Source organism: Thermobia domestica, chromosome 14 (assembly GCF_964235325.1).
Source record: "Thermobia domestica chromosome 14, izTheDome1.hap1.1, whole genome shotgun sequence".
Lineage (NCBI taxonomy): Eukaryota > Metazoa > Arthropoda > Insecta > Zygentoma > Lepismatidae > Thermobia > Thermobia domestica.
In genome coordinates, this window is record NC_137467.1 from 44,333,765 (window position 1) to 44,359,232 (window position 25,468).

Sequence of the window (25,468 nt, forward strand, 5' to 3'; positions counted from 1 at the left end):
AATAAGGTGAATAAAAATAAGGTGAAATTCAAGTTTAACAACATTTTGCCCGCCCCTGATAATTTAACGCAATGCGTGCAAGATTTTTGGGGCATATCTGCATCAGTATGTACCGTTTCGTTACAAAGGATCATAACTGAAATTACCGCTGAAAGTTATTCGGAATGTAACTGTGGACATCTCAGTGAAACTCATACTCTATCACATGCAAGAAGACATAGAAGGAAAAGAAGCGAACCAATATCATGCAGACGACTGTTGAACAAAACCAACGTTTGTAAACATTGGTCTAAAATTGCATTGTTCGACAAATTTGTTTCGCATTTCAGTTAATTCATTTTTGCATCAAACCATTGCCTGCAATCAAAATGGAAGATACCATTTAACAAGAATTTTACATACTTTATCCCATTAACTAACTAACTCTATGGCCTATGGAACCCGGAGGTTCAATGCCGCGTTCACAAAAGCTCTCCATTGACTTCTATTCTTAGCTCTTCATTGACTTCATCCCATTACAGAGACATTTATCCCTTATAAAAACACATTTCAAATAACTTTGTTTCGTAGATACAATATGCAAAAACTAAGGCTCTCATTTGTAATTTCACCGATCCTTCCCGCTTCACTCACTTACGGAGTGAGGTTGGAGTGATAATTTTCTAGGAGTTAGATTTCTTCCTTTCCATTATGGCACTTTCACTCTGTGATTTCCTGTTCGAATATTTGTTCTGGTGTTTTCATATTAGTGATACTGGACGTTTTATCTGATGCAGGTACCATGTCTTGGTGGTAATTTTGAAAACGGTGACCCATATGAACAATCTTTTGCAACAGCACTCTTTAGTTTTTAAAGATATATCGAACGAGATATCACTCACCCCATGTTTCCATTTACAATTTTGAAGTTGCGCCCTGGGCCCCCATGAAGGGTGGCCCTGGAAGCCTCCGCGACAATATCAATCGATGTGCCACATGACATTTTCTATTTGAGTTTTTGTTCGGTTTATGTTCAACCGTTTTCATATTAGTGGCACTGCACGTTTTACTGTATCTGATAGAGGCAACATGTCTTGGCGCCCATTTTGAATACAGTGCCCGATATGAAAGATCTTTTGCCACAACGCTTTTTTGTTTTTAAAGATCTATCGAACGAGGTACCACTCACCCCTTTCTTCCATTTAAAATTAAAGTTGGGCCCCGGGAACCTATGCAGGGCAGCCCTGGGGGGCACCGCGACCATATATATATACAGTGGCGGATTCAGAATATGATCAAGGGAGGGGCTAAACTATAATTTGCCGTTTTATCCAGTGTAAACCAGAATTGAAGCCCATTTTATCCAGTGTAAACCTGAGCGTCAAGGGGGGGCTATAGCCCCGTTGCCCCCCCTTAGATCCGCTCTTGTATATATATATATATATATATATATATATATAGAGAGAGAGAGAGAGAGAGAGAGAGAGAGAGAGAGAGAATTCTATTTGCATCAGTAGTGGATTTTGTTTTGGGAGAGGTTTGAGGAACGAGTAAGAAACATTAGCGTTGTACGTGCAATGCAAAAAATGATCACAAATTTATTTCGGGACGGGTTTGTTTCCGATAACTACCCCCTAAATACGCCACTGTACATCAGTCAACCGTTCTTATATTATCTAACACAGCAACGAAAGAAATTTTGAGTGAAGGCAATTTTAGTATCTATTAATATTAATATTCGAGACGAGACCGAGACTTTCGAGACTGACCTAAGTCTCGTCTCGGTCTCGTCTCGATTAATAGAGGTCTGTCTCGGTCTCGGTCTCGTCTCGGTATTTCAAAGTCCGTCTCGGTCTCGGTCTCGTCTCGGTATATAAAAGTCCGTCTCGGTCTCGGTCTCGTCTCGACAATTCGAGACGAGACCGAGACGAGACCGAGACTAGTCTCGGTCTCGGTACCATCCCTACAACTGGTACATTTCTTTCCCCCATTGGCTGCATGAACTTCCTAATTTTGCTTTGCATAGGTGGCAATCCTATATATATATATATATATATATATATATATATATATATATTGATACAAAGTAAGGTATTATATTTAATCGGGCACTAGAATGCAGTATTACTCCCATTTTTACTCTCACTTTTGAAGGGAGGAAGAAAAATTATCAGGTGAAAGGGTAAATTTCGCAAAATGATGAGGAGTTAAAAATGTTTTATCGTCATACCAACATGCATATATGGTTCTTAACTTCTGTATGTAAAAATGCTGAAACAGGCAATACACAATGTTGGGTAAATGCGGGCTTGATTCATTCGTTCATGCTGTTGATTTTGATTTTTTTTTTTTTTTTTTTTTTTTGACAGACGTCTGTTGTGGAATTTACAAAATTCTATGTATATTATCAGTAATGCGTAGCACTATTTGTGGTTTTCTAGGGCTAACCATTTCCATTTTTTGTGTGTCAGGGTCTAAAGTACGGAGTGTCAAGTTACAAAGAAAGATCCTCTCCAAACTGTTATCCTAAAAGAATGCAAGAAAAAATTTAGTGCCGCAAAGACTAATCTGTGTAGTGTATAGATAGGACGCTATTGCTGAAAAGAACACCCAGAAATGGTTTGATAGATTCCGAAGTGGAAATTTTGGCCTGAGCAATGCCCCATTATCCAATAGTCTATGCCACTTTGATCAGAACCATTTGAATGATTTATACGCGTGGTTCAAGTTAAAGCACCCGGGAATAGGCCATGGAAACGGGCAGTGAATAGGCGACTGTTTTGCGACAAGTTCAACATGTGGGAAAGGTTTAAAAACTTTCCTGGGAGCCTTATTCACTCAGTGCAGAAGAACAGCAATCAACGTGTTGCCCTAGCCTATGGGGGCCCTTGCTTATCCACCATCGTGAATTCTGTTGTCAATATCAGCCATTACTCTTAGGCTAGTTTTAGACGGAAGCATTTCTCGTAGCAAAAATCGTATCATCGATATCCTACCGTGTAAAGTAGCAAATGCTATAGTATTTCCCATGCCATGGCATATCCTATGGCATTTCTTGTCGATAGAACCTGCTCTATTTCGTAGCATTTTCCGCAGTATTTCTGGTCCGATTGCAGCGCCGCGGTGTGTTAAAAGGACGCTAAAGATTTTGTGCCAAATATCCATGCTCTTTGTTTTGTGTGGGGAATTGAATTGTAGTAAAGAAAAATGAGTTGGAGTAGGGATGCTCTTTGCCCATATATTTCTTTGTGGTATTGGTTTTTAATATAAACGACGAGAACTGTTGTTACAACCACTATAGCTTTAGCTACCTCAGGCTTTAGTTTTGGAGCCATAATTGCGCTCTTCTCCAGTGATTTGTTTGCTGCATTACGACAAGAAGCTTATCAAAATACTACCGTGTAAAGCACCACATACTTTTGATGCCACAAAATATTATATGAGATTTTTGGCAGCATATCTGCTACGAGAAATGCTACGATAAATGCTTCCGTCTAAAACTAGCCTTAAGTAAAACAATGAACAAATGAAAGATAGAAAGCAAAATATCAAAGAGAGAAACAATGTTCCTAAAGAAATGTATGAAGAACAAAGCTTTTGTTGTATCATTCGGTTCAGTATAAAGTGATGGTACAAAAGTGTATTGGAGCCACTGCATTTCTGACTACATAACAAAATATACTTGTTCTCGATTAGGAAAATACTTTCTCACGAACTAGTTTATAAAGGTAAAAAATCGAAATTTATTGATAACTCAACCTGAAATTGGAAAAAGTAATACACGTCATACAAAAGTTTTATTTCTATATTATTATTATTATTATTATTATTATTATTATTATTATTATTATTATTATTATTATTAACAATAATAATAGTGCAACGTGGGAAATTCAGATGCAAAATGGGATTTTTCACCTCTGTAGATGGGATTTTATATTGTTTCAGGTTGGCATCACTGTGCCTCCACTCACTCCATCAGTGTTGCCAGATCAATCAGTTGGAAAAGCAGGAAATTCGAAGATAAAAAAACAGGAGAAAGCAGTAGACACATACAGTGGTGGCGTTTGAATGTAAATCCGGGGGAGGGGCAATAAAATTTGCCATTATTACGCGCAGTAGTCAAAACAAGCAGTCCAGAATTCATTTCCGATGAACTACGTTGATCAAATGAAAGGGAAAAGTCCCGATTTATATTAATATTACTTGATACACACGTATGTGAAGTAAAACGTAGTGAAAGAGCAAAGTGGAGTGTAATGTCTTTTCATGCACGTAGCGATAACGTAGCTATATGGTACAGTCACACGTGATCGTGGCGTAAGACGATTTCTTGCTGACGATCGTGGAGAAATGATCTAAGCCACTTTTCAATTCAAGTCCCAATCTAAACAACACTTACTTGTAAATCTTACAGAAAGTCAGAATATAGACGCATCTTATAGAAGATGACGTACGCTCTACAGAGCTTTGTGTATTATAACAGAGAAATTTCGTCTTTTTATGTGAGGAAACATTGAAAATTCAATATTAATAATCTCCAACTTCTCGAAGTAAGGAAAAAGCAGGAGATTGTTCACTTTTAGTTTTCTTTCGCAGTAGATCAGTAGAACGTAGAATTAGCAGGAGATCTCCTGCAAAATCAGTAGATCCGGCAACACTGCGACTCCATTCTAGTTACGTCGGTAGTTCATATGATAAATTTATGGACATTGCTAACAATATTCAATGATAAGATTAAGGGCCACAATATTGATCAATAAGAAATTGAATAATACATAGTGATATAACATTAAATTTCGCTTGATTCGAATATATTGAAATATTTTTTAAAAAATATAGTTAATTGATTATATCGTACCTTTCAATATCTGCCCTGATAGGACTTCAAATGTCATTTTTAATTATTTTCAGGTGAATTTGCATATGCAGACATCTACAAGATGCATAAAACTCTTTATGAGCGATATGGAAAAATCTGCAGAATTTCCGGTATACCTGGTGGAGGGAACATGGTGTACTTATTTGATGCTGATTTGGTGGCCAAAGCTTTCCGTACTGAAGGACAGATGCCCCACAGGGAGCTTCTGCCAAGCATGGAATATTATAGAGATGTTTTGCGGAAGGATTTCTACGAAGGAATCGGAGGATTAATAAACACGTACGTTAATTTACTTGTGTTGTTTATTCTGTTCTATGCAGGGTTGACTTAATTTGTTTCGTTCATTACTTTATTAGGATAGCAGTGGATATAAGGGTTCGGGTTAAGAGACTGACATATTAAAAATAATACAAACTTTACCATTTTTCTTTTACTTGTTTTTCATAAGTGAAAGGAGATAATGAAATGCAACTTACCACAGCCACAGATAATGTTATTCTACAACAGAAAATATGAACCAGAAGAATTTTAAGTGTTGCCACCCATTGAAATTACAGTGTTGCCAGAATAACATTTCCCCCAAAATCTAAGTTAAGGCAGCGACTAGAGGAACGAACTAAACTGCACTTGATTACGTATCATGTTGTTTTGGCATCCTGTCAGGTGCTTTTTAAATATCATTATTATCTAATTTAAATAACTCTATGTTAAAATTATTTTATTTATTACAAACTAAATACAATTATTATTTTAAAAAATAGTTAACGTTTTCTGTTGTAGAATAACATTATCTATGATTCTGATAAGTTGCGAGCTTCTCCGTGGCTAAGCAGTTAGCGTACGCGCCTTTGGCGTGGGAGACCCGGGATCGATTCCCGGCGGGAGCTCATGTGGTTCAGATTTCACATTAATCAGTAGATCCACGTCTCATATAGCCTCGCTGCTGAAATGAAAACTCAAAATCAACTCAACTCAACTCTGATAAGTTGCATTTCATTATATCATTTCCCTTATAAAAAACAAGCAAAAGAAAAATGGTAAATTTTGAATTTTTTTTGTAAGTCAGGCTCTTCATAGATTAATTTACATTTGTTGTACACGTAACTCATCATACCCAGAGAAGAGCAAAGTTACCATCTCCATCAAGAGGGAAATTCCATTTTACTAATAAAATTATTTGTTATTTTACATGTGTATAGTAAAAGAAGAGGTCAAGATTAACGTCCCGGCCAAAATGATTAGGGGGGAAAGTCGGGTAGTATCGGACACTTAAGGAACATGTGATGTAACAACTTTAGGATAATCAGAAATTAAATAAAAACCTCATATGTGCAATCCTCATACATATCTTTATAACACTATATAAACCATATTTCACTTTTACTACAAAATTTAGAGAAACTGAAAAAAATGTAAAAGTCTAATTTTTCAAGATATAAAGAACTGGCGGGTTATATCGGACAGATCTGTTATTGCCTTCTTAGATTCCTTACATGTCTTCTTACATACCTTACAAACTGCAGATTGTTATGTTGTATTGCAAATATCACATTTATAATAAAATGCATCTCTCTCAAGACTTCCACAGTTTTCATGTGCCCAACCTTTGCACGAATTACACTATATCCAGTTTTCATCAAAGTTTTCCCCACAAATTATGCAATCAGTCTTTGTTTCACCGTCGAATTTCAGAGACTTCCTTGCTGATCCAACTGCTTGGTTGAGCATCAAATAAGGCTCCTTCGGGAGCATCTTTCGTAAGTTCTTTGTCCATTCTTACTCTTGGGAACACAAATAATGGAGGGATAAATTGATCACCTGACGCGTTTTTGCACAGAAGAATTGTTACGTTTTTGCCTCTTTCTCCAGATGTTAATTTCCCTACCTGCTTTTTCCTTTTTATAAACACAACTTTTAACTGATTTTCATGAGCTACTGACACGCCATTTTCATCAGCATTAAAAATTCTTGATGGTTTAAAAGAATATTTATTCATAAGTTCAGAGAGTTTGTCAAAAAAAAAAAAACAAAAACAAAAATATACCAACGTACTCCTTGTTGAATCCTATAGCCCGCTGCAAACTTGTGGAATCCGCGCACCTCAACCTTAAATCGGGATGTCTCTTCATGAAAGAATAATAAAAATCTTTCCCGGATAGCCCTTTATTTCTGTTTCGAGTGTTCAGCGAACTGAAATGCTAGTTTCAAAAATTCTTTCTTGTTAGAGGCATCAACTGGCTGTCCAGATCTTTTACAAGATTATACAGTAACTTATCTTGTTCATCCGTAAAAGTGTTTTGAAATTTACCCATTGGCGGTTTTACTTGAATTTCTTTTCCCAAGGAAAGAAATCTTACTCTTTCACCTAAAGTGCTTTTCGGGACGGAAAACTGTTTACTTGCTTCTCTTGTACTCATCCCACCACTTATCACTTTTTCAATTGCTGTTTTCATATTTTCCACTGACCATTTACCTCTCTTTTTGTCCATTTTTACCTGAAAAACATGAGAGAACTATAAGATTTCGCATTGAAACTTCGAATATTGCTGTCCGATATTGCCCGCCAACATCCTGTCCGATACCACTCGACCAACATGCATGATAATAAAGAGTCCTGAAATAATTTGTCTTGCAATGTAGGCAATGATATAATGCCAATTAGGATACAAAACTACAACAAAAATGTACAACTACTTAAATTCGTATTTCACTTACCTTTGTTTCTGTAATTAGCTGACAAAATTAAGTACGTGCAACTACAAACCGCACAAAAACTACAAATCGTTGCACCACATATACACCTTTCAACGCACTATCTCAGAACGTTGGCGTCACGCTTCCCTCACAAAGAACTACTAATACGTGGCTAAAGAGTGTCGCTATCTTGTTCCGAAAATAGTGAACTATACACTGTCCGATACTATCCGACTTTCCCCAAGTAAAAAGGGTGTCCCATAAAGTGTCCAACTTTGAAAATGCCAGCTCTGAAAATTTCTGTTCTATTAAGTTGGCAGCTCTGAACGTTACACGATTTTTATCTAGTCACGGGGCGCTGAATAACGCATGATTGTTAGTAGTCACGGGCCGCTGAATAACGCATGATTGTTAGTAGTCACGGGGCACTGAATAACGCATTATTGTTAGTAGTCACGAGGCGCTGAATAACGCATTATTGTTAGTAGTTACACTGTTAAAAATGGTTTCTTAAATTCGAGAAAATATTCCTCGTATTTGAGAACATCCGTTTCTTATCTGTGCACCGAGTAATACATTCTTAAAAGTGAGATTTCGATTTTCTCAAATCATTTTGAGAAATAATGACTCAAATGCGAGGAATTATGTCTCATTTCTGAGGGTGCAAATGCTTTCTCAAATTTGAGAAAAAATGTATTTTTTCTTAAAATTGAGAAAGTAACATTTGAGGAAATGAGACGTATAGCCCCAATTTTGAGAAACACATTTCTCAAAAAGATTTGAGAAATATCTCCCTCAAAAGCGAGAAACGGTGCACAGAAACAGGGTTCTCAAATACGAGAAGACAGAAAAGAATATAAACAAAATATAAACCTGCAAAAAAATTCAAACTATTAGTACACCCAGAATTTATATTAAATAAACACCTACAGTTATAGATATTTTTTAAAACGTAACATTTTAATTTTCACTTCAATTCATGAAAATTCCACGAATACCACGATGACTTGTATTTTAGGTGCGTTACTTATTCCTACTGCATCAGACAGTTGAACATTTTTCTTTTCATCACTGTCCACTTTCTCAAGACTTTTCTTTTTCATTTACGTGGTTTACTCAAGATTGTCCCGTTTGATCCAACATTATACCAACTTCTTGATATTCAGATTCAAGAATTATCCGTCTACTTCAGAATAACAGAACAATTTCTGCTGGAGTGTAACGTCCCACGCTTATGCTACGAGGCTCAGGGAGACGTTATGATGATCATGAGCGAAAATGCTGTAATGAAGAAAGTGAGGGAATTCCGAGCAAACATACATAATATATTTACTCACACTGCCCACTTGACGGAGGTGGAATCAAACTAGGGACCCCATGCATCGGAGTTTAGTTCTACCACTGAGTTATCGCAGTCCAATATGCCTACTTCTCTACCATAAAAAAAGTTACCTACATGAGAAACACCGTGTTCGTGGGTTTTTCCAGGATTTTTCAGTTTCCTCCTACAAGAAACGCACGCAGGAATTTATTTCGGAGATGCTCCAAGTTCAATACGAGGACAAATTGTATTAAAACATGTAAAATTGTACCTAAAATTAGATAAAATTTACATAAAAGTAGCGATTTCGGGGAAGGTCCGGAGCTCCAGGAATCACCCCCTACCTTCCACCTTCTTCATTACTGCAGGGGAATGCGACAGTTTGTGCCCCTCATAAATGTGCTGAAACTCCACTGCTAGGATTCAATTCAGATTGGAAACAAGGTCACAAACCCATGCAAAAACTGCCAAGAAACGTACGTCCACATTTTCATTACACCATTATTATCCATCTCTATCAATGTCTCTCTTAGCCTTGGAGCACAATTCTGGGACGTTGGGTTAAAAAAAATAAATGAAATCTTTGAGTTTTACTTCCCACAGTTGTGTTGGGAAGTACTACTATGTCATAAATAACCAGCAAACGCGTGTCATTAAAACGATTACTTTTAGTGAAAGAACGGAGGCGCCAAGCTATGCTAGGTGATCAGTACACAGTACGTTTGTATTACAATTCCATAATAATAAATCACACTTTTGTAACGCTGTTTCTAACTACACAGATGACTTATGTATTCTTTGTTTCCGTACATAAGCTATTTTGCACATTATAACGAATGACGAAGGGTGTAAAACATTGACATGCCTCCCCGTTCTATTGTAATATAGAAAACAGCGTGTCCTACGGGGCTCTAACCCGCCTTCACTTGTTATTGCTGCACTCGTTATTATGTAAATTGAGTACTGAGCTTTGATACATAAAGAGCCAACCTGACTGCTATAGCCTATATAACCTGTATGAGGGGGGGGGGGGTCAGCGTTCTACACTACAGTACTTTTACTATACTACAGTATACTACAGTAACTTTTAGTCTATGGTAGTGTTTACAATTCAACCAAACTTACGTTCGAAAGTTGACATGTACGCTGCTCCTCGCCGCTGTCACATGACGTGTATTCATACGCCACCTCAGCTGCATCACCTACTGCGTACTCATATCCATTCGCACTCTGCTACAACTGAAATCCTTTATCTCCTTTCCTGAATAGTAATTAAGCCCTAATAATATTACTCCCTAGTAAAACATAGTAATATTATTTCGGTAAGATTGTTATCGTTGTTTTTTAAATCATCTATGATATTGAAAATCACGCACTATTCCATTCTCATTTTTAAGAAGTGAGAAAATCTCATAAATGGGAACCTGAAAATTTGCCTTGAGCTCATAAATGAAAACACATTTGGAAATAATGAAACATTTTTCCTCAAATATGAGTAAAAATTACTTATTTTGTTTTGAACATGCATTTTTCTCATTTCTGAGCAAGGAAATTTTTAAGAGTGTACGGGGTCCAGAATAGCGCATGATTGTTAGTAGTCACGGGGCCCTGAATAACGCATTATTGTTAGTAGTCACGGGGTGCTGAATAACGCATAATTGTTAGTAGTCACGGGGCCCTGAATAACGCATGATTGTTAGTAGTCACGGGGCGCTGAATAACGCATGATTGACATGTGTTTTCTGTATGGATAGGAATGGAGCCATTCAGGACGGAACAACGCATTGTCATAGTGAAAACTTCTTACAAGTGTTATGTATGTTGTGCAGAGACTATTCATATTCGCAAACTCCGTAAAATGTTTGGCCAGCATCCTCACAGTCGACTTATTGAGTGCATTACACGTGCGTGTCAATCGTCATTATGCTCCGCCTCTCCTTCCCTGTCTAAGTAGATAACTTATTGCACGCCCCTCGTAGGTATTACCGAGTGCCTTCTTGTGTCAGTATTATGACTCCCTTCAAATCCGTCTTTCGCTTTCCCCCTCACTTTGAATAAAGTCCTGCGGGTGTCCCTGATTAGATTGTATGAAATCCTACAATCAGTCGTTCTTTCAGAAAAAAATCTCCGGGGGGGTTGCACTGTTGGTACTATTCTATTTATTATTCTATTACAGACGTATTATTTTTGGTCTCCTCCGGGGGGGGAGCTTCGGGGGTCAGTGTCCCCTCAAAAAACCTGCCTGGAAGAAACATCGCCTACAATATTATTATCATCTAATGACAATCGATAGTCGATATCGTCTAATCGATATACAGTGGCGGATCTAGCCCGGATGTATAGGCCTAGGCTATTATTTATATAGTTTTTTAAAGTTTGTAATAAACTCATGATATACCTATCACAAATTGGGTTCTGGTTGCCTCCCCTAGTTTTTACCTTCTAGATCCGCCACTGTCGATATAGCTTTTTAAGCTGAACAAAATAATATCAGTAGTAGTTTTCGAGAAAATGAGCATAAAACAATTAAATTGTAAACATTAAAAATTTATGTTGCACAAAAGCCACTCATTAAGATAAAATTGATTTTAAAGTTTACCTTTACTAAGTTCTCCATTCTGTTACTAACAAGGCGTACGTACACCTTCAGTAAGTTCTCCATTATGACACTAACAAGGCATATACCTTCACTAAGTTTCCCATTATGACACTAAGAAGGTATATACCTTCACTAAGTTCTCCATTATGATACTAACAAGGCATATACCTTCACTAAGTTCTCCATTATGTCACTAACAAGGCGTACACCTTCAGTAAGTTCTCCATTATGACACTAACAAGGCATATACCGACACTAAGTTCCTCCATTATGACACTCACAAGGCATATACCTTCAGTAATTTCCCATTATGACACTAAGAAGGCATATACCTTCACTAAGTTCCCCATTATAACACTAACAAGGCATTGCCTTCATTAAGTTCCCCATTATAACACTAACAAGGCATACACCTTCACTAAGTTCCCCATTATGACACTAACAAGGCATATACCTTCACTAAGTTCGCCATTATGACACTAACAAGACAACCAGTTCATAGTATACTTAATAAGATTAACCTAAAATTATAATTAGCTCTTAAGTTTTAATTTCTGTTCAACGAAAATACTTTTTCAAATGTAAGACATACATCAGTCGATTAATCAGACTAAACGAAATAACATACGTGAGGGTAAATTTCCGTGTATAGTTTCTGAGAAAATCAAATTTTGGGGCTATAAAAAGTATATTGTTCATTAACAATAATAGTTAACAGTTTATATTTTGCTGGAAGGAATTGGAATTTTGTGTTTCACTAAGTGACACCTTTTGTGTTTCCCAAATCGTGAAACATTTTGTGTTTCTATAACGGTGACACGTTTCGTGTTTCCCAAATCGTGAAACATTTCGTATTTCCGTAACGGGGACATATTTTATTTCCCTAACTGTGACACATTTTGTATTCCCCTCACTGTGACATACTTTGCGTTTCCCTAACGGTGGCACATTTTCTGTTTCCCTAATGGTAACACATTTTGTGTTTCCCTAACTGACACACTTTGTGTTTCCCAAACCGTAAAACATTTCGTGTTTCTCTAACAGTGATACATTTTGTGTTTCCCTAACGGAGACATATTTTGTGTTTCCCTTACGTGGACATATATTGTTTCCCAAACTGTGACACATTTTGTATTTCCCTAACGGTGGCACATTTTCTGTTTCCCTAATGATGTCACATTTTATGTTTTCCTAAAAGTGATATATTTTGTATTTCCCTAACGGTGTCACATTTTGTTTCCCTAACCATGACACATTTTGTGTTTCTGTAGTTTGACACAATTTGAGTTTCCCTAATGGTGACACATTTTGTTTCCCTAACGTGATACATTTTGTATTTCCCTAACGATGACACATTTTGTGTTTCTCTAACAGTTGCACATTTTCTGTTTCTAATGGTGAAACATTTTGTGTCTCCCTAACGATGACACATACTCCTTACGCGCATACTATTTGTAAAAGAAAATTATCACACCAGATTAATTTTAATTAACCATTATGAATACTTCTTCTCATAGGCAAGGTGAGAGATGGAAATCATTCAGAAGTAAAGTTAATCAGCCGATGATGCAACCAAGGACAGCAAGGCTTTATGTTAAACCCATAAACGATGTGGCAAATGATTTCATTGACCTGTAAGTATGCTTTCTTTCTCTATCTAACTATTGTGTAAATCAGTGGTTCATAACCTAATTCCTCAAACCATTTTATCACATCTTCTTCCAGTGACCCCCTTATTATTTCTGGTAATAAGCTTGTGTGGGATTTTTAATATACCTATTGCGGAGATCTCACGATATCCATCTATTTCCTTAACAGTACACACAGAGCCCGAATCGACTAAAAACGACACAAAAATACATGTCTTCAAATTTGGACATAATTTAATGTGTACACATGAATTGCCTTCTAATGGTGGACGTAAGGAAATTTGTCGATTTTTAGACATTACGGATATGTCTGCCATGAACATAAAAAATGTGAGCAGCCATAGTATGTCAAAATGATCTACTGTCTTGGTTTCATTAGTTTTGACGGATTAGTATGTTATGTTTTGAGCATTGGGGCAATTATATCATTGTTTGAGATATAATTGTACGTCAAACATTTATACACATGCGCGGAAACGTGAGGCGGTTGTCGTTTGTCTCTTGTTATCAGTGTTACCAATGTAGCACTTTGTCCCTTGATCTAAAAATTTTTAAGGATATTTTTATCAAAAACAATTGGTTCATTTATCATTGTTAGAATAGAAATTTAGCACCTTTCAAATGTTGTCTAGTGACGAAACTAGCATTATTTCCACTAAAATTAATATTTCTAGCGTCTTTTTGTAGTGTGTTTAGTGATAATATTATTCACATTGTTGGCAGTGTGCTTAGTATCATTACGACATGAGTGCGTGCCCTATTACGGACAGGTTTGACATATATTTTTATGTCATATCAATTTCTTCGGGCTCTGTGTGTAGAATCCATTTGTTGATTATAGTGGATACAAGAACTTCCTTAAATGCGAATAGATTAAAACCAACTTTGGCAAGTTCATTCATATAACAAATATCGAATCCGATCCGTCATAGTGTTCAAAATGGAGGCCATTTGAAAATTTTAAAACTTCATAACTCTCTTAATTTTGGGTTATATGATAAAAAAATAAAGTGATTTCTAATTTTGTATTTTTTGTTGTATTTGTATTTTTCTGGTATTTCAATATGCAGATTTCATTAGTTTCATATCGTATCTCTTTTACTTTAATTGATTTTTAAACAACTCTGCACCTGTTGAAAATGTTTAGTAGACCTATTTTTTGTTGTTATTAACAATATGTATATAAAAAAATATGCCCATCAGAACAAAATTCAAAATAATATTTAAAAATAATTTCCGGTATTGGATTATAATTATATTTATCTCTTCCGCTATCTTCGCGACCCCCATGTTTAGAAATCCTGGTGTAAATCATCACACCCTAACTATTTAACATACAATTTAACAGTTTTCTTTCGTAAAACTTTTTCTGTTACATAGTAACCTTTATATTCAATTTTTAATAATCCTGGTTGGTAAAATTTTCCTTTATTTTTTTCGTTGCTTAAGGGTAATTCCATGTCAAATCACCTAGAGCACTGTGCTTCAATATCTCAGATTCTATTCAAAGTTTTTTCATACATAAACACCAATGAAATTATGCCAAATTAATTTTTTCCGATTTTTTGGGTGAGAAATGGGCCGAGGAGAAATTTTTGAAAAATGTGAATTTTGCTTGAATTTCACTTTTTGGCACTCAGCATCATGAAACTAAATTACCATAACTTCTTTATTTTTGAAGTTATCAAGCTCATCAGGTTTGACAGTGTAACCTTTTGCAAGGTTACTTACAATCTACTGAAAGAGCAAAATTTAGGCTTTCAAATGACATCTGGATGAGCCCGATAACTTCAAAAATAAGGAAGTTATGGTAACTTTAGTTCCATGATGCTGAGTGCCAAAAACTAAAGCAAAATTCATATTTTTCAAAAATTTCTCCCCGGCCCATTTCTCATCCAAAAAATTGGAAAAATTAATTTAGCATAATTTCATTGGTATTAATGTATAAAAACTTTTTGAAGAGAATCTGAGACATTGAAGCACGGTCATGGTTTAAAATTAGGTGATTTGACATTGAATGACCCTTAAATGTTTTATTTTATATGTCGGTGGATTGGAAAAATATTTGTATCCTTTCTTAAAGAAACCTTTGGATGTGCTTATAAGAACATATAATTGGTATGATAAATTTTGTTAAATTTTATACACTCTTTCCAATATTATTTGCTCAGTTTGCTTATTAACTTTTACAGGTTTTATACTAATTATTCTATAAATTCAGTTATTATACTCATCAACCAACTCTTGCAAATATTTCTAATGAGTTATAATTTCCTTGAGTAGTAAATGTTTTCACATGTTTTGTGTTAAAACTCGGTTAAAACGTTCTAACTAGGGATGACTCCGAAATTAAACCTTGAATCTGGGGATAACCTATATATCTCCTGAAAGGGTTTGTCGAGCAAATTTCAAAACAGGTTTCAATTCCTTGGTCGGAAGTGATCCGACCCCTTCAGGGTTCGAAATATATAGAACAACTTTAACTATATATCCTGTATGTCAAAGTAGTCCGCATGATTAGTAGATTAAGAATATAATTTGCACTACCCAATTATATCCTTTAGCGAGGTAATAAACCAAAAAGTGATTTTTTCACTGTAAATATCCTATATTAGTAAACCTCACTATCACGCCGTAGGGTGGCAGTGAGACAGTGTGAGTTACATAGCCCTCACATCTTAAAAACCAAGGCCAAGACCTGGCAGCACCAGCCCGTGACGTGTGAGTTACATGACTCCCACACATAGCCAAAAACTAAAGCCAAGCTCCAGCAAAAAACATCCAGAATAAGCCTTCTTCTCTCTCATTATTCGAGCCTTGTCGTGGCTAGCGGACTTAAACCCTGAAGGGTGACCAATCGGGTTTATATAGCTACAAAGAAAGAGCTTTTCGGATCGAGTAATTGAGCTCAAATTACCAGCACGACTAGTTTGCACCTAATTAGTAACTCAAAATCTATTGAACGTTTCTGTACCGTGTGACCTATTACACAACTCGACTAGATAAGCAGTTGACGAATATATAATGAACGTACTGATCTGACAATGTATATAAGTGAAATCGTGGAAAATACAGAAACTGAAGTTGTGATACCAAATGACTTACTGCTGACTGGGTATTATGGATATGCTTTTCTCAACTTTATAGGTCCACTAATATAGGATATTTATAGTGAAATAATCACTTGTTTTGGTTTTATTACCTTAATATAGGATATAATTGGTTAGTGCATAATATATTCTTAATCTACTGGTCATGCAGATCCCTTTGATACATAGAACATATAGGCCAAGTTGTTCTATATATTTCCAACCTTGAAGGGGTGGGGTCACTTCCGGGCAAGGAATTGAAACTTGTTTTGGGACTTACTCGACATCGACAAACAGTTTTAGGAAATATATAGGTTATCCACACATTCAAGGTTCAACTTTGGAGTTATCCCTGGCAAGCTTTCTTAACATTTTGAATTGAATAATGATTCATGTTGTAATTTTTAATAATTTTTTTTAGTTTTCTTGTAATATTATTGAACTTGATTTTTCGTAAAAAGTTAAGTTTTCTAATTTTTAATGCTGATTCAAACGCTTTTGCAACATTAATAGTAGTCTCATCTTTAATGGGAATAGCAAACACAAATTTAGAAAATGCATCAATCATCGTTACTAAATACTTATAATTTTTATCTATTTTCGAAATACCTTTTAATATCCCACTTTCCATTTCTACAAGATCGACTTGCCAATTCGTTTTGTAACAACGTTTAATTTTTCAAAATTTCGTGCGCAGTGTTCTATGTATTTTTCAATAATTTCTAGTCTAATACCTTCTTCTAGTCAATCTTTCTTTACAAATTTTGTTTTAATATTAACACATATATTGCATACCTTTGTTATCTTCCATTTTTCGTTTCTTCTATTCTAATGTTCTATTATAATGATAAACAATAATTGTCCTTCCATAATAGATTTTTTATCTGTTTGACACGTAATTATATCGTTCTTTACTAAGTTGAACGGTAAATTTCCAACAAAGAGTATTGTTAAAATATATTTAAAAAGTATTTATCAAGGCTTAATGTTCTTTTCACACGAAAGCACTGAGTGGCGCAACTGCTTGTGAAGTATTGCTTTTAATTGGGGGTTTCGTACGGAGCAACTGCAGTTGTTGCTTCCATTAAAACAGTTGCCGCTACCGTCTGCTCTAACGCAACCGTGTTGAGTGTCCGCAACCAGTGTGACCACCCAGCAAAAATATTTCGTACTAACCTATTCAGACAAAAAATACTAGATCTGTGAAAAGAGTACTAAAATTTTATCTGCTGTAGTTTCTCCCTATTTATGACATCTTAAGATATTAATATCTTATTAGACGGTTTCCAGCAGCTCACCCTCCTCTGTGGATGGGGGAAGGACGCCCACATTCTTGAAAGAACCCCAAACTTTAAATATTTTAGTGTCAAAATTCGATACAGATCGTCCAAACCATTTACACCCTCCGAATTTTGACTTTACACTCCCAAACTAAAAATCATGGCGGAATTCCTGCTTAATTGTCCTATTAGAACTCACTGTAAAACCACTAAAGTAACATAAGTAAGACAAATATAGAGGATGTCGGGAGAAAACAAGAAATATCATAAAATGAACTTCAATTCCTTAATAGCCTACTGTTTAAACGGATCACCAAGTATGTAATGTTGTTTACTGAGGTAATTTATTAGTTGGAGGAGGCGACCGGACGGCAGGTACGTCCCACTTCCGCTCTTGTAAATACCATTGTCGAAAAAAACAGAGAAAAAGTTACCAGGAATAGTGAAATTTTCGTACATTGCCAAATTGTCATGAGATTCCTTTTTCTCTCCCAAATGCATTTATGAGAAAAGAAGAGGATGAGAAAAGTACTAGATTTGTTAGTGAACGTACTAGAACACTAAAAATATTGTAAAAGGTACTAGATCTAGTACGAAAGTACTAGAGGTGGTCACACTGTCCACAACTCGTGAAGAAGTATTGTCTTAAATGGAAGTTTTCGTACGGGGCAACTGCAGCTGCCACCACCGTACAAGGTTGCCAATGTATTTTTTGTAAAAAAAATAATAATAAAATAAAATTAAATAAAATATATAAAATAAAATAAATAAATAAACTTAGTTGGATTATGGTCAGAAACGAAAAATGCACAATTGTTTATCTCTTAAAATTTACCTTATTTTACACCATATACTGGTGTTCTTGACTGTGTTGAAACAACTATACAATATTTTATATTAATATGCGGTATTATCACTGTGATGAACGCTAATATACCAGGAAGAGATATGTTGCCTGCTTCATTATATTACTAACATCTTCCAGATTACTTTATAATACTGATCTTTCTGTAACGTGCAACGTACTCACGGGAGCTAACTTTATAGTAGTTTATTATATTTGGTTCTTTGTATATTAATTATCAGCCATCCCTATTTGACAATTTAAGCATTTCCGGTTCTATTATTATTATTATTATTATTATTATTATTATTATTATTATTATTATTATTATTATTATTATTATTATTATTATTATTATTATTCAACCTCAAAGGAAAGAAGTAAAGGAAGGAAATATGTTCTTGACAAAACCAAACATATATCGATGGGATTCCTCGTGACTAAGTGGTTAGAACTTCGCTGTCTACGCAGAAGGCCGGGTTTGATTCCCGGTGATAGGTACTGTGACTGAAAAATGAAACGTAATCTTACAGTTTAACGTCCCATTAGTATGCCCGTTACACTAAGGGAGACAATGATTGAAGCAAATGAATGATAATGGAAGATTGGTAGAGAGATAATGTGGGAGGAAACGGAGTAGCCGAGGAAACTCACCACACACTTACTTGGTCGGGCATCGAACCATGGACTTCACGCACCAGAGCTAAACGCTCTACCACTGAATCATTGTGCCCCCTACAGTGGTTTGAAATAAAGCTACAGATCTACGTACGTCTAATAATGGTTACTAGTACCTAGGTGCTAAATAGAATTATTTCTATATATTTCTTGTGTCCTGGCAACCCCGTACCTCCACAGAAAAAACACGTGGGTGTTGAAAGAAAAAACAGGAAAAAACAAAACAAAAAAAAAAGTTCTGTGTCTGATGTCAGTTGCTTGGTTGGCTCATACTAGTGGCGCTATTCGGTAACCCAACTAAGTGTCTGCGTGTGAAAAGTACCTAATTCCATATGCATTATATCGCCATTATACAGACATTTCTAACCATTAATAAATTGAATCCAATCCTCTGGAGATTGAATTTTTAACATGTTTACTGTTGTGTTGGAATAACTCCTATTAACTATTATTAGTAATAATCTTATAAGGAATGCTCTCGAACTCTGAAACGGTTCAGAAAATTTCAAAGCATATATATATTTATTAGGATACCAGTATTACGCTTGTAATCGCGGATAAATTAATATCAATTTTGAAGTCCAGTGGCTTTCTTTTCAAATAAATTTTTATACTTGTGTATTACCTATGAATATCTAATTCTTATCTTTTTTCAGCATTTATTCTTTACGTGATGAAAATATGGAAACACCATTTAATTTTCTAGAAGAGATGTATAGATGGAGCTTTGAATGTAAGTTCTTATTAGGTCACTATGTACAATAAGGTTGAGTGTATTTATTTAGCGTTTATAAAGGAGAAGTACAACATAATTAACTATTTAAAATATTATACTACAGGAGTGAGTTTTATATCGTAAAAATGATTATGAGGTATTTAACTGTTAGTATGACCATTATAGTAATTGTATCTCGTGATTATAAATACTGTCATTTTCACTGGTAAAATTGAAGTAGTTTTTTCCTTTTTAATTTAAAGGTGGATCACTACCCGAAAGTCAGTACATATTTTAGATTTTTCCCTTAACCACTGCGCAAAGAAGTGTTACATATTATAAATATTGTTATAACACACTGTTGCCACACTTGGTACAATTGTACCAAATTCAGCCCTGTCATTCATCGGCCCGTTGGTACCACGTTGGCATTTTCAGCCCCTTTCGTGAAAAAGTTGGTACAATTCTACAAAATTCAGCACCATTTAACAAATACTTGTCACATTTTCAAAAATTTCAGTAAGACTTTTCCTTCATCTCACGTTACTCATACTGTGTGTTGGACTCTTAAAATGCTGTTGAACATTCATTCAGTAACGTTAAACCGCATAACACTACGAACTTTGTGTTGAAAATTCGTAATTCGAACTATACCAGGAAACAAATGACGCTAGATGGGCGCACGAAGAAGATGACTGTGGTGGTGGAAATTTTAGCTTGAAATCTTAAAAAAAAAAAAGCGTTGAATCAAATGGAAATTCTGACGAAGACCATCGTGTGCTCAAGTAAGTCTACAATTTATGTGTCGTTGCAAAGATTCTACACCAAAAAATAATAGCAACGAAAAAATACATTAACGTAGTTGCCGGCTTACCGGGTTAAGTTGTTTACTAGTGACGCCATATTGACGAAGCTAAAGACTCTCTTGATTTGGACTCATAGAAGGCGGGGGCGGGTTGTTCTAGAACTTTACCTCTTTTAGTTTCGTGTTTTAGAGCCATGCATTACACTGGTATAAAATAATGAAATAATGAGCCCTTTTTGTTTCAATTTGGTACTATTTTTCAGCCCACTCCGAAGCTAGAATTGTGGCAACTGTGTTATAACATATAGTAATGTTTCAACTACAGCACAAGACACTGATTCATTTGGTTGTGTCTTCTAAAATCGAAAAAGGTAACAAATAGAAGAAAATATTTGATTCGTTTTACAATGAGCACACAAGATGGTACTTGCTATTAGATCTTACTAGAAGTGCTCAATTTTATGAAATGTTTATTTGAATGAGTAAAGTACGTACTTTAAAAGTAATGAACTTATTACGAAATAGATACATTGTTTGACCTTTTTCCGTGTTATGCTGCACATTTTATTTAAATATTAATTCATATTTAAGGAAATCGATTTTGAGAAGAAACTCACCCAGAACGCCATAATGCGTTGTTGCCAAATTTGTAAGTTTAATTCTTGGATTCTAGCGCTGCAGTTCGAGAAGTGGATCTTAGCTGTGAATTGCAATAAGGGTCAAAAACTAATTTTTCCAGTAAGTATCCACGCAGAGTTCCATGATTACTTCCTTTATTATCTGGCACCAGCAAACACATGACACTACCTGGCAACGCCGCACTATTCAAGCAGTGGTTAGCATAGCACCGAGAACACCTAGTGATCCGCCTTAAGCTATATAAACTTTCATTAGAACTGTCATAAGAATCTGTGATGGCATGCATAGGTAACATTCAATTTTATGAGACATTTTGACGTTAATTTCTCGAAAAGGGAACAAGGGGATTTTAGCAGAAATTGGTAGCATATACAGTATGAGATGTTTCTATAAATTTACTTTATCGACGCTAATAAAATTATTTATTAGTAACAGGTAGCCTAATAAGTCCTCAATAGCCTAAATGTGAAATGTGTTCTAATTGTCAATTTTGTTTGGTAAAATGAAAGTGATTTATAGTTACACTGACTTGAAAAACTTAAAAATGATTGACAAGGAACTTATCAACTAACATCTCTGTTTTCTTTTTTTAAAATTCGAAACAAGAAACAATCAACTTCCAAAACTTTTTTCACAGAACTACTACAGGATGATGCTTGACTTGTTTAGGTTTCTTACGATCCATAGAAGATGGTAAATTTATTAAATTTGGGCTTTCTTAAATATAAGTTATAGACTTTGTCAAGCAGCTATCATCAGCAACACCATCCCTATTTATCCTAGGATCATTATTCGTACCTAATTCTCTTCAAAATAGAACACCCTTTCAAACGGTACCATTCACATTTCTCTATCGTATCCCTGAGGCGGAACATTTTGAAAGAAATAGTTTTTTTTCTTTCTGCTTATTTATTCAAATTTTGGGCCCCCTATGTCAACGCACAGATCTCAAAATAAAGTAAAGAAACAGTAAGGGGTGTACTAAATTTCAAACTTCTATCTTGAGTAGTAAGGGCGGGAAAATTTTTTTATCAATGAGCCCCACAATGCTCCAAATTACTTAAAAAGATCAAGATGTAATATGAAAATTTCCTGAGACACCCCTACTTATCCTAGGGTCATGGTTCGTACGTCGTTCTCTTCAGAGTAGAACAGCCTTTCAAACGCTATCATTAACATGTCTGTGTCACGTATCTGAGTTGAGAAAATCGCAATAAAAAGGATTTTTTTGTTAAAATATCCCTTTTTTAACCTTTTTCCCCTCTGGACCCCCTGATTTAACGCAGAGATCTGACATAAATCTGAAAAATACTGGGGTACACTGAATCTGTGTGCAAAATTTGAGTCTTCGAGGTGCAAAAGTAAACCCCCTCAAAAATAATAGAAGTAGACCTAAAAAAATCTTTGTTTCAAGTTATGACGTCATCGCCCCCTCTGTCTCAACACAAAAAGACGTGAAACCATATGTAACGTGTTCTACAATGCCTCCATGCTTGAGAAAACGAAACAAAAGGTAAAAAACGAAGTAAAAAGCTTTATTAGTACTTTTTTAAATTGAAAAATGAAGACGCTGTCCTAATGCCTAAAAATAGGCACTAAAACTTAAAAGGGATTACGACACAAAAACGTGATGAGCTCCTCCGTGGCTAAGTGGTTAGATTCCCGGCGGGAGCTCATGTGGTTCGGACTCCAAGTTAATCAGTAGGTCCACGTCTCACATAGCTTCGCTGCTGAAAGGGACGCTAAACTGAAATTCAACTCAACAAAAACGTGATGAAAATACTAATGGAAAAACTAAGTTCTAACAACAAAATATACTGGTTTTCCTCAACATTTTCAATTATCTCCTTTAACCAGTCAACGCCCAATGTCACCTACAGGTGACACTACTTTAAAGGCGTCTTTTTGTTCACCAATCGTCCACCAGAGTCCTAGTGAACCACAGTAGTACCAGTTACTTTCCTATATATATGTTGCATCACTACACAAAAAGAGTTTCGAAGTCGACGTACTGTACAAGGAAGAAAACGCCTTTAAAGAAGTGTCACCTATAGGTGACTGGGAGTTGACGGGTTAATTACTTACTCATAATCTATTTGATTAAAGCAGTAGGTGCAATTTAACTCCTATATTAAAGAGCATTAGTGACATACGGTAATTTCACTTTTCATATTTTATAAATTTTGAAAAATTTTAGAGCGTGGGAAATTCAAGAGAAAAATAGGATTTTCTGCCTTTCAAGTTGGAATTTTATAACGTTTCAGTTTGGCACCACTGTTTTGAACAGATATTACATGCGTCGGTTCGCACTGCTACTACGTTGGAAAGCGGATAAAGGAGTGTCACTATTTTGTTTCTTTGCGAGTGTATGTATGAGTGTGTGTGAAAAATAATGATTCCTTTTTAATTTTCGTGTAGTTTAAATACTTAGGTTAGGGAGTAATAATAATTTTCATTTATATCCTGATACTGTATTCAACATGCTTAATTGTTTTCTTTCCTGTTGTGAAATTTGATTTTGTAAAAACGATAGTAACTTATTTAGACCATTTATGAAATTATTGAAAGAAGTCAAATTTACTTAAGTAAATGTTTTCTTGGTTGGATGAGATTCTACCACCCTTTTCAATAGGAATGCTATATGGCAATGGTTTTTAACCTAATTTCTATCACGACCCCCCATTTTATCACATCCTCTTGACAGCGACCCTCCTTATAATTTCTGGTTTGTAATAAGGTTGTGTGAGATTTTTAATATACTTATTGCGGAGATCCCACAATATCCATCCACTTCTATAATAGTAGAATCCATTTCTTGTATATAGTAGATACAGTAACTCCCCTAAAAGCGAATGGATTAAAATCAAATTTGGTCAGTTCATTCATATTACAAATATCGAATCCGATATGTCACACTGTTTCAAAATGGAGGCCGTTTGAAAATTTTAAAACTTCATGAATCCCTTAATTTTGGTCATATGATAAAAAAGATTTCTAATTTTGGTTTTAAAAACTTGGACAGTTGTTAGAAAAGTTACTGAGTATTTTAAATAACTTGATAATGTGCGTAACGAAGATTGAACCGGACAATGCCGCACTAGTGAAATCACACCATGCTCGGTATCTCATTAGCTTCCAATTTTAATTGTATTTCAATATGCAGGTTTTGTTGCACTTGTATTATTCTGGTATTTCAATATGCGTTCTCATTAGTTTCATATTATACCTCTTTCATTTAAATTGATTATTAAACAACTCTGCATCCAGGGCCGGATTTCCCAATAGACCCGGTAGGCCCGGGCCTATGGGCGCAAGCTCCCAGGGGGAGCACGACCGAGAGAAAAAAATAAAAAAAATATCTAGAAATAAAAATAGTTAGCCATAACTAAACATATTTTTTGAATTGATTAAAAAAAATCAGGCTAATAAAGCATTCTGATTTTGAAGTTCATTGGAACAAATAATTGTTGGTAAAGTTCACCAATCTTTTGTTAATACATTAACGGTATTTTGTTAAGCCCAGAACCAAGTAAATTCCTAAAAAAAAAAAAAAAAAAAAAAAAAAAAAAAAAAAAAAAAAACTTGCAATGATAAAATTGCATCGTGGAGTGGTGTTAAGCAATTAACATATAGGCCTGATATAATTTTTAATAAAGGTTTTTAGGAAAGTAACTTTAACCAGACTATGGGGTGTAAAAAATTATTGGGCCTAGGGGCGCAAAAATGCTAAATCCGGCCCTGTCTGCATCTGTTGAAAATGTTTAGTAGACCTATTTTTGTCTTAACAATACGTATAAAAATAAAAATATGATTGTCAGAACAATAATTTTTAAGAATATTTTCCGATATTAGATTCTAATTATATTTATCTCTTCCGCTTATCTTCGCGACCCCAAGGTTGAGAAACCCTGCTATATGAGACATGGGCCTAAAGGTTAACGTGAGATCTGAGCTACCTGTGCTTCCACTATGAATGAACTGTACTCAAAGGTACAGTTTAGTCAGAATGTCGTTAAGTTGCGGTAATAGTAGGCCTAGTAAGAAAGTTCGGGAACAGCTTAGCGTTTCGAGGAAGTAGCACAAGGTCAAAACTCTATAATAAATTCTTATGATTGTAGTAGAAAAATATTTCTTACACATGACATTTCCCACAATGTTAAGTGCGTGATGTGGAGTGCTCCACACAGCAAAATGAGACAGAAGTAGCCTTCCACGGTGAGTGACAAAAATGTATGGAGCTAGAGGGGGAGAGTGAATGACGATGAGGGGATAATAGAGGTCTATTTAAAATAGA

At 35.3% G+C, this 25,468-nt stretch overlaps 1 protein-coding gene across 2 annotated transcripts in view; it reads left to right on the plus strand.

The window, feature by feature from the left end:
• LOC145669660 (putative cytochrome P450 49a1) overlaps positions 1 to 25,468 on the plus strand; it is a 104,832-nt gene that overhangs the window by 28,037 nt on the left and 51,327 nt on the right. For both annotated transcript variants that reach the window (XM_081737914.1, XM_081737915.1), the window contains exons 3-5: positions 4,894 to 5,140; positions 12,993 to 13,109; positions 19,672 to 19,748. In XM_081737914.1, coding sequence (XP_081594040.1) covers positions 4,894 to 5,140; positions 12,993 to 13,109; positions 19,672 to 19,748 — 441 coding nt within the window. The remainder of the gene's footprint in view (positions 1 to 4,893; positions 5,141 to 12,992; positions 13,110 to 19,671; positions 19,749 to 25,468) is intronic.